The following is a 19,279-nucleotide window of genomic DNA, read 5'->3' as shown; positions in this document are numbered from 1 at the left end:
ATATTGTTAAGACACAAATCTCCAGAAGCATCATCTTACTGCTCATTAAAGCATTAGATGTTTAATACATTTCTGCAGAGAAGACGGATCATAACCTTGGTAATTCTCTGGGCCAAGGAGGCTCTCTGGGTACGAGAGAGGACTCCTTGTGCTTATCTCAGTTTAATTTTTATTGGACACCTGTTTTATTTAGGATCCGGGTGCTAGGCGTATGAGAAATACAAAGAAGTGCCAAGTGTTATGCTTCCTCCAGACGTTTAGCCTTGATGACAGCACAGGGCGCGATGCTGGCAGAGCTTAGGAGGAGTGCTGCAGGCTGCTCCTGAGAGCAGTTTGTTGCTGTGCTGTTTTGAATAAACTGTACTTACTCAGTGCCCCTGTGTGCTGCTCTGCTAATTGGCTCAAAGCAGTTACCATTTCTAACTCTAACCTGATTTTTTTTTAATTAAGTTATAGTCAGGTTACAATGTTGTGTCAAATTCCAGTGTAGAGCACGATTTTTCAGTTATACATGAACACACATATATTCATTGCCACATCTTTTTCACTGTGAGCTACCACAAGATCTTGTATATATTTCCCTGTGCTATACAGTATGATCTTTTTATCTGTTCTGCATGTGACTGTCAGTATCTACGAATTTCAAATTCCCAACTCTTGCTTGATTTTGGTAAAGTAAATGGAGAGGCTTAATGTCACAACTGAAGTAGATTTTATAAATAAGGTTAAAAATTGAGGGACAGAAGTAACTAATTCATATTTATTAGGTATTTATAAGTGATTAATATATGTTCAAATCTATTATCTCACTTAATCCTTAAAATAACTATAATTTGTGTAAGTGAGACTCAGAGAGGTTGATTGAGTCAAAGTCACCATCCCTGAGAAGCCTTCTCAGAACATCCCCGTTGGTGCCCCCAGAATCTTCCCGTTCAGCATGGCGCGGATGCCTGTACACTCCCTCAGCGTCTTGTGTTCACCTCTTGTTACACTTACGCCGTTTACCATTCACAGTCACCTGGTCACCTGTCGAGCCCTCTCCAAGCCCGGCTGTGACAGGAGTCAAGTGTGTCGTCTCCTGTCTGCTCCTGGCGTGTGGGTCAGGGACCCGCCATTGAGTACGCAGGATGCACACCGAGGGAACGCGCCGGGGAGCCAGTGCTGGTGGGCAGGAGTTTAGACCAGTTCTTTTCGCCTTACGTTATGTGTCCTTTTTCTGTAGCGTTCCTTCGAATGAACACAGACTGCTGGCTTGTGACATACAGCAGCTCCTCATAGCGGTTACAATCCACGCTTGCAGTTCCTCGGGCTCACAGTATTTCAGAGTTATTGAAGACCTCATTGTACTGCTTGGATATCTTCAAAATAGCAAAAACAAGAGGACACAAAGTAAGACTTTAATTTTGATGGATTTGGCGGCTGGGGCGGGGGGAGTTGTGTAACAGCCAAAAATGTTATTATTAGAACTTAATCCTCTTTCTCCGGCTTCCGTGTAGAGAGTGGGTTAGAGAAACTGTTTTACTAAAAGTTCATCCTGTCCTTTGTTTACCAGCTTTGAAAAGAAGCCTTAAGTGGCAAAAATAAGAAAGTGATTCCTTGATGTAATTAGTAGCTGGCAACACATTATTCAAGGAAGCTGCTGATTTTTCTTACAAGTAGAATCAAAAGACATATGCTGAATAATAATACCCTTTAGTTTTCTTTAATGGCAAATATTAAAGTGAATATGGGGCAGAAAAATGTGAGGATTTCTGGTTAAACTTTTGCCTCATATGTTAAAAATCCTGTTCTTTGAAACAATTACATAGAATGAAATCAATTTGTGAGCTAGTTTTTTCCATTGAATTTTTTGTAGTGATCATTTGGAAATTTGCTTTAGAATTGTTTTTAAGAACAGTTAAATGTTTTTACCATCAAGGACCCACGTTGATCAAATTTTTTAAAATTTATGTCTAGTAATAAACTATTGACAGTTTAGATATTGCATAAATATAAAAATCAATTCAGTAAAAAAATTAACAACCACATAGCTTGAAAACATTCTAGTGTCTTCTGTTCCTAGATATGGCTGTCGCACTGCAGTTTAGAGTTCTCCAGGCGGCTATGGAGTTTATAAAGACCACCGCAAACCATGACCCTGACAGCCTTACAGACTCGTGCCAGTCGCCTTCTCCCCACCATGCAGTGTTGCAGAAGCGAAGGAGCATTGCTGGTGAGCACGAAATCACATTTTAATCATCATAAATTGAAGGTAGCTCAACTCTCTTGTGTTCTGATGCCATTCACATGTTTAAAACATTTCTTTGTTTAAAAAGTCAAACTATAAAATTTGAGATTTTCCTCCCGGAGGAGACTGTCCTGCTGCTCTCTTTTCAGTGCTCTTCACAGTCAGCTCTCTGCCGAGCACCTGCCCTGTGCCAAGCATAAGGTAAGTGCTGAGGGTACAATGATGAAAATAAAGACGCGGATTCTGCCCTTGCAGAGACCATGATATAGCAGAGCAATGTGGAGGGCAGGAACAGAGACCATAACGGGGCAACCTGACCTACACCTGGAGTTAGGAAGGCCTCTGCGGAAGTGAGATTTCAGCATAGGCACGAGGGAGGAGATGGGAGGTAGCCAGAGTCAGAGGAAGAGTGTTTCAGGCCGGATGAACAGCTCGTGTGCGGGCCCAGAGGCAGGAGAATGCTACACTTGCTCAGAGAATGGGAAGAAAGCCATTTAGCCAGAGCGCAGGGCTCCGTGAGACAGGGAGGCCGGCTGAGGCTGCACAGGATGGCACGGACCGGTTCACATGCGGTCAGAGAGGCCGCGTTAGGGAGTGTGGGTTTTATCCCTATGGGAAGGTGCCAAAGGTCTTTAAGTAGGCAGTGTGACATACCCAGGTTTTCATTTTACACAGAGCGCTGTGGTTTGTGCATAGAGAGTGGATTGGAGGAGGGTGGGAAGGGTAGTGGGAGGTGCAGGGAGGAGGCTGCTGCAATAGTGAAGGCAGAGGTGACAGTGGCTCGGGTCAGGTTAGAATGCACGTGACATTAGGGCTTGCTGTAAATTAGGACTTATCATCAAGTAATAATCACTAATATTGTTAGACTTACTTATTTTTTCCACAAAATCCACTCTGACCCTTATACACACAATCCAGGAATAGAGCATAAATCCTGCCCCCCAGATACACATTGGCTGTATACACACATGTACATGTAAATATGGTGGATATATGTGTACACACACACACACACACACACATCTCCAAACAGAATACTTGGTAAATTGAAGTTTAATCACCCTTGCCGTCTTAAGGCCTTTTGAATCGAGATCTTTCCTCTACCTGTGTTGAACTGCTTCACTGTGTTTTGTGCTGTTCCAAATTTGAAAGCCATGTGAAACACTCATCTGGAGAGAAAAGCTATTAAATATACGTGGTCTCACAGGAATATGTTTAGATTATGCGAAAGAAAAGCTTATGTAAGTAAAGCTTCTGAAACATCCACATAACCCACTGCCCTGTACCTTCTTCCTTAATTTCTTGCCTGGACACACTCCCTCCTCGTGAGTGCCCCTCCTGGTGGGCCTCCCATGCCAGGTGGAGTTCCGCCTTTCCCCAGGCCTGGCGGCCATGCTCAGCTCCCTGCCTGCCAGAAGGCCGCTTCTGGAACACCTCTCCTTTGCAGGATTTCTTGGATGTGGAAAAGAAGTGGAAAGCAGCCTTCAGCCCTCTCTCTGAACCTCCTCCCTCTGCTTCCTGACTCCTCGCCCCTCACCCTGGGGCTCATGCTTTTACTCTGTCTCAGGAAATGCAGTCGCTCTAGGCCATAGGAGGCTTATAGACTCCTACAAGTTTTGAAGTTGATAAAAGACTTTGTAGGTCACCCAGTGCAGCTTCCCATTCCTCAGACGTACTGGGGCCTAGAACTAGACCCTGCTGCCGCCCACCCCCTTGCAGCAGCTCGCCGTGTCTCCAGGACCCTCCGTCTCAGGTCTCCTGAGAATTCTTCCTGCCTTGAGTACTGCCTTATTTAAATTCTGTCTTCGTGACTCTGGTTTATAAAACGGAGTGACTTCGTGACTCTGTTTCATGTGTGTTATGCTGTTGCTTGGTAATTCCTCCCATGTTGTTTTACACATGTATTCAGGGAGGACTGTGTTTTAATAGCTCGCTGTTAGTCAAAAGTTATTGTTGAAAGTGCATTGGCTTTGTGCACTTGGTGCAGAAGTCCCCAGCGCTGAAGCTCCCTGCTTCTGAGCAGCGTGGTTACAAAACTCATCGGCCCACTTGTTCATGATGCTGCAGTGACTAAGCGGAGTCTGTTTCTCCATCATTTAGATGGTGAACTGTTCCTTCAAAGATTCAAAACTGGCTGTTCTCATTAGTGATAAATGTTTTTTGAAGGAGGGGGGATGTTTTTTCCTGAATAGAATCACTTAGTTTTTATTGAAAACTGCTGAGACAGGTGGCATCTCCAAGCCCACAGCCCCCTGAACCCCGCACACCAGGTCCTCTGACCGTAGGCTGTGAGCCCGGGACATCGGTGGCATGGGGCCAGGGTTTCTCCAGCAGCACTTCCGTCATATCTAGATGTAAGTTCTCACGCTCTTAGAGGCGTGAGCTGCTGTGTTACCACCAGCTCAGTCTTCTCTTAGCCTGACTCCTGGGCACCGTTCTGCTCAGAGCTCTGATGGAGCCTCCTACCCGGCGAACAAAGCACCGGTTCCTGCGGGTCCGTGTCTGCCTTGATGTGGGCGTGTATGAGAGAGAGGACGCTGCCTAGGTAGTGTCGTTCCCAGCCTTCTGTCTGTAGACTGCTTGCTGTTTCCAATCAGTGTGCTGTGGACACTTTTCCATGTAATATATTTTTATAGTGAATGCATAACAATCTGTTATGTTGATTTGCCATGATCTCCCCCCCCCCCCGTTATCAATAACAAAGGGGTTTGTTTGTTTGGTTTGTTATTATTACATTGCTATAATGTAAGTTCTTATATACGTATTTTTTCCACTTATCTGCCTATCAATATGAAAACCTTTACATATCACCTTAGTACGCAAAGGAAGAAGTAAGCGTTAGGGTATTATTTAAAGTACTACACGTATGTTTAAACTTTCATAAATAATCATACATGTGCGTGTGCATGTGTATACAAATATTGTGTTATTGACATAATTCACATGCAAATGAATTTCCTTTATATTTCAACCATTAATAGCAATACCAACTGTTAGCTTTTAATTCTTTGTATGAGACAGGCAGTGCTTCACATCCATTATCTTATTTAATCCGCAGAAAAAACCTCTTTATCCATTCATCCAGCTATCAAACATTTATTGAACATCAGCCGTGTACCAAGTCATTACCTTATCTGCTCTCATGAACTTGTGTTTTACTGGAGGAAATGGTCAATAAGCCTGTAAGCAAGTGTATTTCCTGTAGCATCAGATAGTGACAAATCCCCACCTGTGAGGTGGTCTGCATTTTACCTTATAATCCATATCTCACTGTGTAAGGAAACTGAGGCTAAAAAAGCGCTGTCCTTCAGGCCACGCCAGCTCAGTGCAGCTCCCAGCTGGCTGCTGGGACGCCCTCCCGCTCTTCCCGGTGCCTGCGCTGGAGGAGGCCTAACATCTCCTGGTCTGGCCTATTGCTGTGTCTCTGAATTGTGACTATCAGCTGCTTACCCAGCGTGAAAGCCGTCGGAGATGCAGACATTACAAGAATCTGCTTAAACTAAGGACATAGTCTGATAATATTTTTCTTGAATGTGTCCCAGATACAAAGTTTTTTCTTCCCACTTAGTTCGTTTTTGTCTCCAAGGTGACTCTACCCACCAAAATGTATTAACTGATAAAAAATACAGATTACCTGAAATACTGGGCAATCTGAAATGCTGTTAAAATGTGTGTGTGTATCTTGCAGGGTGAGTCATTACAACCTATCATAATTTAGTCATATGTTAAGTAATATTTATAGAGGCTATTTATGGAAATTGATATATGGTTTCATAATTTTAAAAAGGTTCAATTCCAATGAAGGGCTCCATTATTCCTCACGTACCCAGACGTCATTTTGGTTCCTATGGTCAACTTCCGATGCCCTTCTCCTTCAGTCCGTTACACCAAGACTCAGTCCCCTCCATCTCTCCCGGATCCACGACCTGTGTGGTGCCTCCCGGCGCAGGTGCAGTCATGGTGCCGGAGCAGCACCCCTACCTCCCCACCGGAGGACACGGTTCTCAGGGAATGCCTCTGTGAGACTGAATTCGCAGGGTGCCTATGTAACAAATCATTTTAATAATAAATTACTGGAATGATGCTTTCCTTTCTGACCTCTTCACTTTCATTTGACTGATTTCTACTCTGTCACTTATACACTTTTTCAAAACTACTCTACAAAATTCAACAATGTCAATTACCCAGAAGGAGTAATGTTCTTACTAAAACATGATGTGCCTTAAAATCTGTTGATTATTCTGGAATACAAGGAAGTGAAACAGTATTTGAAAATATTTTGTCAGAACATTCGGAACTACATACACGTACCCTTCTAAATCTTTGAGTTTTTCAGAAGATTAAAGTTTTGCCAAATGATATCCATCCCACGAAGCTGTGTCACAAGCTTCAACATTCGTGCTTAGGGCTTGGAAATCAGAGGTACTGTTGCACTTCTTCAGCGAGGGAGAAACATCACTTTCTCTCAATCACTCTCTTTCCTTTGTATGAATCACCTCTTCTTTTCATGGTCTGATAATCAAAAAGTTATAGCAAAAATAGTTTCCTTCATCCTTCTTAAGTCTGGCATTTGACATTTTAATTCATATTCTCGAAGGTCCTCGAAAATTTCCCCTTGCGCAGACTGACTCTCTTCTGATGAAAATGCGCTCGGTAGCAAGTGATGAACTTCATATGATGATGCAACGGAGGATGAGCCAGGAGAACCCGGTCCAGGCAACCGAGACGGAGCTTGCCCAGAGGCTGCAGAGGCTCGCCATTTTAGCAGTTAACAGGATAATTTACCAAGGTAGGACTAGAGAATAAATATGTTCTTGCTCAGGTATTGCATTAAAAGAGAAATAATTTAAGAAACAGCTGACTAGGCTTCAAATTTTTAAATAGCATTATATTTTTATTCTTAGCATACACACTATTACAGGAATTGTTTATTTGGGACTAACAGCCATGAATAAAATTCTGCTTTTTAATATGTTAAATGCTAGATTGAGCATTGAGTTTGAAACAATACAGCACCTCTGGTATATCTTTTAAGCTTTTATTGAGGTAATTGTAGATTCACATGCAATTATTAGGAAGTATTACAGAGAGATTCCATGTACCCTGTATCCAGTTTCCCCCAATGGATCGTGCAGAACTATGGTCCAATATCACCACAGGGATATTGACACTGATACTGTTGAGAAAAAGAGCATTCCATCGCCACAGGGATCCTTATGTTACCTCTTACAGCCACACCCACTTCCCGCGATCGCCATTTCTATATTTTCATCATGTCAAGAATGTTAATAAGTGGAATCATACAGTACGTGGCCTTTTAGGACTGGCCTTTTTCACTCAGCACAATTCTCTGCAGAGTCATGCCCGTTCTTGTGTGTGTCAATATTTTGTTCCTTTCTGGCTTTGGTGACTAGTCTTCCATGGTGTGGAGATACCACAGTTTAGCCATTTGCCTGTCGAAAGATGATCTGGGTGTTTTCCAGTTATGGGCTATTACAAATAAAGCTAGTGCTATAAAAATTCATATGGAAATTTTTGTGTGAACATAGGTCTTTGCTCTTCTGGGATAAATGTCCAGAAGTGCAGTTTCTGAATTGTATCGTAGTTGTGTGTTTTGTTCTTGTTAAGACACTGCCAAACTTTTCCAGAGTGGCAGTGTAATTTTACATTCTTGCTGGCAATGTATGAGTGACCCAGTTTTCTTCACATCTTCACCAATATTTGGAATCCTCACTATTTTAAATTTTAGCCATTCTGACAGTGGAGGGATAGACCATTGTGCTTTTAATTTGTGTTTCTGTAGTAGCTAGTGATTTATATATTTATGTGTAAAATTTAGTATCTACAACAACCACTAAAAAGCTGTACAAAGAAATACACTCAAGAGGGGGAGGGTAGAGCTCAGTGGTAGAGTGCATGCCCAGCATGCGTGAGGTCCTGGGTTCCATCCCCATTCCCTCCGTTAAAAAAATAAATAAACCCAATTACTTGTCATCCCCCCACCAAAAAAGAAATATACTCAAAAGTGCTACAAATAAGTCAAAATTCTAAAAAATGTTCAAATGACCCTAAGAAGGGCAGGAAAAAGTAAAAGATACATGAAAGTTGATCACTAAAAAATATAATATGTCCAAGGTTTTTTGTTTTTTCTTTTAACTTTTCTAATTTATATTTGGGGCAAACAGGCTAAACTATGAAATTGAACCATTTTTGTTTTGTCTTTTTGGGGGGGATAGTTAAGCTTGTTTATTTATTCATTCATCTGTCGGAGGTGCTGGGGATTGAACCCAGGACCTCGTGCATGCTAAGCACACGCTCTACCTCTGAGCTATATCCTCCCCTGAAGTTGAACCATTTGTATCACATACACAGCATTTAATGGGCTAGCGTGTGCAGTGAAACAGGTCTGCACGTCCATCAAATGTAAATACCACAAGGTTTGTGTTTAATTTGTAGAAGAACCTCATGACTTTAACAGTTTTGCAGTTTAATTCATCGTCATTAGGAAAATCAATCTTTAATTTAGAATTGCATGTCTTACGTATGTTTAAATGTCTATGTTGCTTTAGGTGAATTCTGTTGCTCTAGTGTATTGTAGTTTCTACGTCTAGTGCACCTACCACACATTTACAGGGGGATAACCGAATTAGTAGTTACACAATATATTTTTTACCAGCACCACTACCATTTGTGACGGCTAGGTACTGGTGATTTGACTGGATTTTTTTTTTTAATTCAAAGAGTTTAATGCAGACATTACTGACATTTTGAGTACTCCAGAAAATGCTGCTCAAAGCCAGACCTCAGTTTCCGAGACTGAAATTTCTGAAGAAAATATTCATCATGAACAGCAGCCTTCTGCTGTCAACCCGTTTCAGAAAGAGATGTTCACCTATCTGGTAGAAGCATTCAAAACATCTACCGTAAGTAAACCAATCGCATGGAAGTGCTCATTCACACGGAAGGAGCAGAGGTTCTGTGTGCGTCACATGTTCTCAAAATCATTTTTCTACTCTTTCACCGAGTTTTCTGAAACTCAGACAACCTGAATTTTAATAATGAAGTAAAATATGTTGCTACCTTACCTTTTCCAAAAGGGCTCACTTCATGCAGTGAGTTTTTAAGGCTTTACCCAAAAGCCGTTTTCTAATATTGTAATTTAGTAACTCAGATCAGCATCAGAAAGGAGTAGGAATTCGATGGTTACTATGAGAGTTTAAACTAATAACCTGTTTTTTAAAGACTTTATTTAAAGCTACTTACTCTAGAATTATTATTGTTATTACAAATAATTACAAAGTTTAGATCTTGGCTTAAACATACCCAGCTTCTTCAGATTTTCACAGAGAGCACTGACAAGCGTCAGGCTCCGTTTTCCATCCACCCCCCTGGGTCTCCGTGGGCCACGCACAGCTGGCTGCAGGGACAGTTGGTCAGCAGGCTCCGTGGAGACCAGAGGCAGCTCTGCTTCCAGCAGAACTCATCGGTCACGACTGAGCCAGGCTCTGACCTAAGCTCGATGTTGTCTGTAGGTTCCACTTAGATCCAAATCACTCACGCAGGGTCCTTAGGACTAGGAGTGACTGGAGAGCCATTTCCGAAACTCAGAGTAAACTCTAAAGTGTACTGATTCCGGGTTTTAAACTAGATACAGGATATCTGATCAGGGTTGGGTTAATCTCAGTGGGGCCGCATTGGAAGCAGCTTGCTTGGTTATTTGTTGGGGGTGTTGATACTCAGTTTACATGCAGTTCTTAATTCGTGACAGTTATGCTCAATATTTTAGTCCTAATTCAGATCTTTATTATGGCTCCTTTCTCTTTTATATTGCAAAATCGATGTAGGCTTAGCTCGTATTATTTTTTGATGGGTTTCTTTCTTTCTTCCTTCTTTCCTTCCTTTCTTTCTTCCTTCTTTCCTTCCTTTCTCTCTTTCTTTCTCTCTTTCTCTCTCTCTTTCTCTCTTTCTCTCTCTCTTTCTCTCTTTCTCTCTCTCTTTCTCTCTCTCTTTCTCTCTCTTTCTCTCTTTCTTTCTCTCTCTCTTTCTCTCTCTTTCTTTCTCTCTCTCTTTCTCTCTTTCTCTCTTCTTTCTTTCTTTCTTTCTTTCTTTCTTTCTTTCTTTCTTTCTTTCTTTCTTTCTTTCTTTCTCTTTCTTTTCTTTCTTTCTTTTTTTTTAAGTTTCCAAGCCCTAAGTAATTTTGTTAAGTGACTTAGGACTTTAGCTTCTTTATCTATTCTTTTTTTTTCACTTGTGGCAAAATATAGGTAACATAAAATTTACTATTTTAACTGTTTTTAAGTGCATAAATCAGCAGTGTTAAGTATATTCACGGTGTTGTGCAACCACAACCAGTATCCATCTCCAGAACTTTTTCCAGTATCCCAAACCGACAGTCTGTACTCTTTCAACCCAAGTCCCCATCAGCCTCTCCCCCAGCGCCTGATAACCACTGTTGTACTTTCTGTCTCTATGAATTTGACTCTCTGGATACCTCTTATAAGTTACACAATATTTAACATTATTTATCCTTTTTGTGTGTGGCTTATTTCGTTGTTCATTTCAGTGCAATGTTTTCAAGTTCATCCGTTCTGAAGCAGAACTTAATTTCTTTTCAAGGCTCAACAATATTCTATTCTATGTATATACCACATTTTGTTTATCCATTCATCCAGCGGTGGATATTTGGATTGTTTCTACGTTTTGGCTATTTTGAACAATGCTGCTGTAAATAAACATCCAGTCTGTCTGCCTCTTTTAAACTCCCATTTGTGTAAAACATATTCCTTGATTTTTAGGACTGTGTTGAGGTTAGTTTATTAGTTACTTAAGACGTTTGATCCTAATTCATTCCTGTTTTGATTTAAGGGTTCAAGTAAAACCAGTGGTCCCAGACAGCAGTGGGCTAAACTCCTGGGCTCCTGCAAGGAGACCTTCCGAGTGCAGCTCGGGAGGCTGCTGGTGCATATCTTGTCGCCAGCTCACCCCTCACAAGAGAGAACACAAATTTTTGAAATAGTTCGTGAACCAAATCATCAGGAAATTCTACGAGACTGTCTTAGTGCATCCCTGCAAGTAAGTGTCAGTGCTTCGTAAGTAAAAACTATTGGTCAGACATAAAGCTGTACAAAACAAGGACTGAAATTAAACTGCTTTTTCTTGCCAAATGCCTTACCAGACAAATACTTTCTGAATCTTTCTTTACCGAACTCAATCTGACCTCTCTGTTTATTTCCCATGCCTTTTCCCAGTAAGAAGTTCTGCATCTGAGTTGGTGTAAGATCCTTTGCAATTTGTTCCTAAATCTTGAAGTGTTTTCTTTAAGAGCTGTTGGGAGACTGTTTTAAGCAGTGTATTATCCATGAAACATCTATCCTGAGTAGCTTAAACAGCAGTACGTGTAACATATTTCAAAAATGTTTACAGTAAGTTAATACAGAAAAATATGTGTTGGTCATTGGGAATGATAAAACCAAAATACTTGAAGAATTACAGAATCTATAGATCCTGTCACTGAATGAGTGATAGGTGGCGGATTTAAATGATACAACCAGTTTAGACGGCTGTTTAGCAGTTTCTTATAAAATTAAACATACCCCTAACCTGTGACCCTGAAATTCCATTTTTGGGTATTTACCTAAGAGAAATTAAAACATATGGCCATGAAAAGATTAGTACAAGAATATCCATGGTGGCCTCTTTACTAACAGCCAAAAACCGGAAATGACCTGAATGTCTGTCAGTGGGACAATGTATAACTAAGTTGTGATGTATTTACACAGTGGACTATTACACAGCAATAAAAAGGAACAGACTACTGCTACACCTGCCAGTAAGGGTGAAGCTCAGAATCATGGTGTTGGCAAAAGGGACAGCCAAACACAAAGGGTACATTTTGTGTGATTCCAGTCACAGGAAGCCCGAGGACAGGCAGAGTGAAGATGTGGTCAGAGAATTCAGGACAGGAGCTGTCCCTGTGAGGAGTGGGGGCAGTGAGAAGGGGAGCTGACCAGAAAAGGGGGCACAGAGAGACTTCACGGGGTGATAAAAATGTGCTGTGTCTTACTCTGGGTGGTGGTTACATGGGTGTATGCAGTTGTCAAAACCCATAGAAATGAACCCTTTAACATCTGTGTGCTGTACTGAATGTAAGTTACACCCCTGTAAATAAAGTACTAAATGATGCAGAAGGAAGGACAGATGGCCCTGTTATATACCCGGGAAACTCAGGTGGATCATATTAGGAACCAAAAGGTGATAGTTTTAAAGTAGTACTTTATGGTGCTCTTTCCAGTATTAAGACTCTCTCCAGTGGGCTGAGGGCGTTGTCTTCCCTTTTCCAAGGCAGGAGCATGTCTCGCCCCATAGCTTCCTTCTGTGGACAGTTCAAAGAGGTGTTCTTTCGTTGCTTTATACTCAGCAAAGCTGCTGTCCTTCGAAACCCAACCCCGATGTCTGCAGCCGCTTGCCCTCCCCGCTACCCTCTCCGCCTGCCCATCTCCACCTGCTTTCTGCTGGAAGCGTCGGAACCAGGGGTGACTCTTGTCTCTGCAGTCCACGTCATCCCTAAGGCCAGTCATTTGTCCGGCGCCGTTGACCCCTGCAGTCTGCCCACCTGTCCTCATTCAGACTTTCAGCCCTTGTGCCCGGATCACTGCACTGCCTCCTCTCCACCTCAGGACCACCAGATTACTGTGTCCGATTTTCTTAAGTGTATTCTGGCAGCATTCAAACTTACCTAAACCTTGGGAGCAATCAGAGAAGAGAACCGCACATGACTATTGCCCAGCTTTAATTTTTCTTTGTGGTGTTTTGAAACAAATGTCAAGGAGCAAATCATTCTACCTGTGAATACTTCAGTAGGTACCTCTGACTGACAGGACTTTTTTTAAATTTACGACAGTCAGTGATGGTAATATAATTCCTTGTGATCATCTAATCCCCACTGTCTAAATTTTCCCAGTTTTCTCATAATTGTTTTAATAGTTCTCTTGATTCTGGATCCAGACAAGGCCCATGCACTGCTGTGTGTGGTGTGTGCTACGTCTTCTTAACCCTGACATCCTCCCCAACCACTTTTTTTTTAATGTCCTTTATTTGTTGGTGAAACTGGGCCCTTTGTTCTGTAGAACTTCCCACACTCTGGATCTGGCTGATTGCATTCCTGTGGCTCTAGTTCTAGAGGCTGGACTAGGTCCCAGTTCTCGATTTCATGATCGGCTGAGGGGTGCTTTGCACTTTCCGTGACATCATGGCAGGAGGCAGAGCACGTCTGGCTGCTTGCTTTTTGTGGCATCAGCCTGATTCAGCCACTATAGAGTCGCCCTGAGTCCCTCACCTGGTAGCTGGAGCAGCCAAGATGCACGTTTCCATTAGGAGACGCCAAGTAGTGATTTCTCCACATTTCTCATTCCACCAGCGTCTGTCAGCTCCGATTCTCCCGCAGGGAAGGACGATCCCTTCTTGGCTATTTGGCTACCCCGCAGTGTGGTCTGCACAGGAAAGGCAAGGTCAATGCTGTGTCTGCTCCTCTGTTTATTTTTAGAATAATGAGTTAGTGCCCTGGCAGCCTCTAATTTTTGTATTTGTTTTTATTTTTGAAGTGTGGGCACAAACTCAGGTATTTTTTTATAAATGTTGTGAGTAGTTTCAAACCGTTGCAGTTGTTTTTCTGACAGATTCAGATTAACGCCTCTGTAGATTCAAGTTGTTACAGCCTTTTAACACGGCCTTTTAAATTTTTAGCAAGTCAATATGATTAACTTCTTCCTTTTCTGGAGCAGAAGAATGTCCCAGGCTCATCTTGGACATTTCCTTCCCCAGAGGGGCCCCAAACCTTGCCCCCAAGAAGCCCCTGTTCCCTTGTACAGAGGTGATAGCGTGTAGAGACCACAAATCCTGGGTTAGGCGTGTCCATTTCCGTGGGGCTGCCGCTTCTACTCGGCCTGTTTAGGGGACAAAGCAAGGGAATGTGTTTTTTAGAAAAATAAACAAACCATGAGTTCATACTGTTACTTTCACTTTTTCTTGGATTTTTATATTTCTTTTTATTCATGTTCATCTTAATTCCTGATGACATTAACATAATAATTACTTGCTTTATCTATCTATAAAACATTTTCAAAATAAGATGACAACATTATCACTTGTAACAAGCCTACTGAATGCAGTTTAAGATTTCTCTGTGGTTCTTTTGCCCTTAGGATGCCATTATGAGTGCACCATGAGAACACTCCATTGTAAGAGCACTTAAAATAGCTTTCTTTATTTGGTTAGGCCACCAACTGGCCATCAGCTGACTAGTTAGGTTCTTTTTTGGTTTTTTTTTTTTTCAGTTATCTTTCTGTTTTTAGAGATTCCATTGGGTTTTTAATTTGGGTTTTTTAATATTGTTTTTAATTGTGTAAAATACCTGCCTGCTTCCAAAATCAAAATAATGAAACACAGATGTTCAAAGAAGTCCTATCTTTACCTCTGTACTCTCCCCTCAGTCTTTCCCTTTCTCTGTAGGTGACCATCTTTACTGGGCTTTTATTTCTTTTGGAGATACAAGCAAATCTGTGTACACACAGACACACACATACACACACACAGAGTGTATGTATTATCTCCTTCACTTCTTCACACGAATGAAGTGAATGCACGCACTCTTGCTCACTTTACTTTCTTCGGGAAACAGCACATCTGGCGATTGCTCTGCAGCGGTGCAGAGGGGTCTTCTCATGCCTTTCACAGCTGCCTGCGCGCTGTATCCCACTTGTAACCTGCCTGATTTTTAAAGCCCCGAGCTTTTCTTCTATAAGTTCAGTCTGAGGAATCCTCCAGCTGTAGCTCCTCCTCTTCTCAAAACAAGTCTTGTCCTCGTCTCTGGTGGCCTCTTCCCCAACGGCGTCCTGCTGACTGGCCGCTGTGTCACACTGTCCGCCCAGCACACAGCGCCTTCTGTCCTGCCCTTTGTCTGGGCCCCCATCGATCCACGTAGCCGCACACCAGCTCACACTGGAATGCCTTCAAAGCCTTCCTCCTTGTCTGTAGTCCACTCGGAACGCTTGCTTCTTAGAAACTTCATAGAAAATTTTACTTTTACACGTTGCAACATTTTACTCTTTTCTAAGGATACGTGTTTAATAGATTCAATTCAGTTTTTTGAGAGCTGAAAACAAGACTGTGTGTCTCTAATAACACCTTTTCTAGGCCTAGGAACTACAGTCAATAAATGATTGATCAGAGGATGTTAAAATGAGATATTAGAAACAACTTCAGTGTCTAAGAAGATCATGCATTTCTATGGATATTCAGAATAAATAAAAATGTTTCTGGTAGTTTTTTAAGACGATTTGAAAATGTCACTGAACGCTGAACTGAAGTATTTTTGGAGTTATATCAAGAACATCACCTCTGAGACACACACTGAAAATACTGCAGTCACTCACCACTACTCTTTGCTTGTCGCTCCTCGGGCCTCTGACCTGCAGAGCACCTGCCATTCTCATTTGCTCGGCGGCAGCTGTCCCCTGACTGATTCAAATGCTGCGTTAAAAGGACCTTTGCTATTTTCAGCATTGCATGTGTTCATCTTATACCTTGGGTAAAGACATGATGTGATTCAGCATGTTAATTTAAATGTCGCCCAAAATGTAATAGTGTCCAAACCCAGTTGTTGACTATTCACAGCTTAAAATATCCTAAAGCCAAGTGCAGTGACATTTGTATGGATGCAAATTTTTAAAAGGCAAAATAACGCATGTTTAACTTGTTGGCAAAGTTAATGTCTAAATAATATATAGTGTACACGTAACGTTCGGATGTAACGTCTGTGGCATGAAAGTGCTACTTAATAGTCATGAATGGGGGAGGGCAGAGCTCAGTGGTGGAGCACGTGCTTAGCATGCATGAGGTCCTGGGTGCAATCCCCAGTATCAACAAATACATACATACATACCTAATTACCCCCCCAAATTTTTTTAATAAAATTTAAAAAATTTTTTTAAATTATGAATCAAAGTTTGGTTTACATTTACACTGTGCAGGAAAACTGTCATTACCTTAAGTAACACTCTAATTCCATTTATAGGGTCTGTTCATGAAAGATTGGCTCAAATCAAACCTTCTCTGGACACGCACAAAATTGAGTGCTGACACCTTACTGGTTTAGAGTTTGTCACCGTTTGTGCTCCCTGGGGAGCAGGGGATGCTTACAAACTAATCCACACACAGATCCAAAGATGCGTTTTTGTTCTAGAATTGTCCCCAGTGCCTATTGTGCCAAGAGAAAGAATAAATGTGCATGATTCTTTTGTTCTTTTACTTCTGGGTTTAAAGGAAGGTTTCCTTTCCAGGTCAGCGTTGCCCTGAGAAGAGCCGTGGAACTTACTCATTTTCTGTATTCCCTTAGTGAGTCCTCTCCAGAATTCTTCCCCAGAAAGCTGTGTGCTTGCTTTCTTCCTTCTTTCCTTCCCCCTTTTCCTCCCTCCCTCTCTCTCTCCTTTCTTCCTTCCTTCTTTCCTTTCTTTCTTTTCCTCTGTTTTCCTTTTTTTTTTTACCTTTTACAATGAAAGTTTTCAAACATACTAAGGAGAATAGAATAGTGAATACCGTATGAACGCCATATAACCATCACCAGGATCTCAGTTGTTAGTACTTTTATCTCATTGGCATCACTTCTTTTTTTCTGAAGTATTTTAAAGTAAATATAGAAATCATGCCTTTTTCAAAAGACGTTTTCTTGCATAACCATAACAGTATTATTGTGCCTAACAACACTAGCCCGCACCTTAATGTCATCATATGCCCAGTGCATAACCGTGTGACATCTTCTTCAGTTTTCCCCAAAATGTCTTTTTTAGCTGATTTATTTAAACCAGATCCAACCAAATAAATCTAGCAGTGTAATTTTATTTACGGTTAAGTGATTTGAATGTAAGAAACAAAAATTCTTTATGACTAAAAAACTGTTACTTTTCTTTAAAGCATGGAGCCAAGTTAGTTTTGTATTTGTCAGAGTTGATACATAATCACCGGGAGGAACTGAATGACGAAGAGCAGGACACAGCGGAGCTGCTCATGAGCGCGTTAAAATCGTGTGGGCACAAGTGCACCCCTCCCAGCGCAACGACCAAGTCAGACCTTCTTAAAGTGATCAAAGAGGTGGGTCGGTGGAACCATAAGAGATTTTCCTAGGAGAGCCCACTGAACGTAACTAAAGAATGATTGGAAGATCTTTGTTATTACAGAGTACCATTGATGATCAATTCAAAACGATAGGTTTTTTCCTTTATGTTGCCTTTTTACTGTGAGAGAGCAAAGAGGTGCATTTTAAGGCACGTTTTATTCTCTCTGGTCATCCTTGTCCATTATCAGCGAAGGGAAAATTTTAATGGTGACAGGCAAATTCAGTTATCAACTTTAAGTCATGGGTTCTTTAATGAAAAAGCAAAATAAGGAAGCAAACAGCTGTGCAGACCCGTCAGGCCTGGCAGCCCCGGTCAGCTATTCCACCCTGACTTCCGCGGCCCAAACTGGAAACAGAGGGGAGTTATAACATTATTCAAGTGGCTAGTGTATTTTAATATTCTGGACTCCTGGGGACAGTCCTTTTTCCTTTGTTAACGTGGTTTTAAAGTTAGCTTGTTGGGCTCTGTGCCAGTGTTAAGTGATAAGTAATAAGTTTTCTATAGTCTATTATTATCTAAATCTTTTAGGAACAGAAGAAATACGAAACTGAAGAAGGTGCGAATAAAGCCAACTGGCAGAAGACAGTCAATAATAATCAGCAAAGGTAGGATTTTACGTGTTCTGAAAGCTGTGTCTTTAGGAACCCATTAGACTTCACATATACCTCAGCTGTGAAGTGCCATGTTTTGATACACAGTTAATGTTCCACGTATGCTCAGCCCTTGGGCGTCTTGTTTAGTCTCTTCCAGCGTCTCGATTCAAAATCCAAGGATATATCCAAAATAGCTGCAGACATTACGCAGGCAGTGTCTCTCTCACAAGGAATTGAGAGGAAGAAGGTGATCCAGCACATCAGAGGCATGTACAAAGTGGACCTGAGCGCCAGCCGACACTGGCAGGAGCTCGTCCAGCAGCTGACGCATGACCGGTAGGCAGCGAGGGAGGGCAGCGAGGGCTGGAACCTTTTATCTGCCGATGTTACTTTCATCCCAGAATAAAGATTCATAACATTATCTCCTTAGTTTATTTCTTGTTTGCTCATTTGTGATTTCTTTTATCTTGAAGAATAATCCTATGGGAATATTTTTTAAATTCTTGGGGGAGAAAAAGTTATGAGAGGGAGAGACATTAGCTCGTCCAGGGACTAAAATCTACATATCGGCTTTAAATGTAAAATAAGGTCTTTGCAAAAGAATAATCACTGAAACAGGATAGTTGGGAAATAGACCTTTTTCTAGTTAAGACTTTAATAATGTAGTTAAACAGATGCATCACAAATAATGAAAAGAGGGAAATTAAAGTATTATTCCCTTAATTTGGTTAAGGTAACCAATTAGTGTGACTTTGGGGCGCTAAAATGCACTATACATTGTACACGGAAGCAAATTCCAGATGAATGAATTAAACTCAAAAAGTCTACAAAGTAGAAGAAAACAGGATGTTTATCAACTCTGGTGGACAGATAATTTTCTAAGATCAAACGTAATAGAAGAAACTACAAAGAGGAAATGAATGGATTTGAACTGTGATTTTTTCCAGTGTATTTAACAAGTGTAACAACAAAACGTGAGAATTTTATCTTCAGCAAGTATTTCAAAGGGTCAGCATTTTTATTGTTTTAAAAATTCGTAAATATGTGAAAGTAAAATATTAAGATCCCAAAAATTTAAATGAGCGAAAGACATGAATATACTCTTTACATAAGACAAATAGAATTGATAAACAGGTGGGAAAATAGTGAATATTGCTAGAGGTTAATTTAGTTTTTTAAAACCTTTAGATACCATGTTTTACCTTTTGTGTTACCAAAAAGAAAAGAAAGAAAGAAAATTAGGTGCTAACCTCCACAGCAGGAAGAAAGGTGTCTCAGCCCTTGGTCAG

The 19,279-nt window shown here is 41.2% G+C and overlaps 1 protein-coding gene across 1 annotated transcript in view; it reads left to right on the top strand.

Annotated features, from left to right (window-relative positions):
- Positions 1–19,279, top strand: part of LYST (lysosomal trafficking regulator) — a 144,935-nt gene that overhangs the window by 80,138 nt on the left and 45,518 nt on the right. The window contains exons 28-35 of the mRNA XM_032490549.1: positions 1,223–1,389; positions 2,063–2,212; positions 6,825–7,016; positions 8,969–9,150; positions 11,093–11,299; positions 17,195–17,371; positions 17,926–18,002; positions 18,138–18,326. Coding sequence (XP_032346440.1) covers positions 1,223–1,389; positions 2,063–2,212; positions 6,825–7,016; positions 8,969–9,150; positions 11,093–11,299; positions 17,195–17,371; positions 17,926–18,002; positions 18,138–18,326 — 1,341 coding nt within the window. The remainder of the gene's footprint in view (positions 1–1,222; positions 1,390–2,062; positions 2,213–6,824; positions 7,017–8,968; positions 9,151–11,092; positions 11,300–17,194; positions 17,372–17,925; positions 18,003–18,137; positions 18,327–19,279) is intronic.

Source organism: Camelus ferus, chromosome 11 (genome assembly GCF_009834535.1).
Source record: "Camelus ferus isolate YT-003-E chromosome 11, BCGSAC_Cfer_1.0, whole genome shotgun sequence".
Taxonomy (NCBI): Eukaryota; Metazoa; Chordata; class Mammalia; order Artiodactyla; family Camelidae; genus Camelus; species Camelus ferus.
Note: the sequence above shows the minus strand (reverse complement) of the source record. Positions and strands in the feature narration are given on the sequence as shown.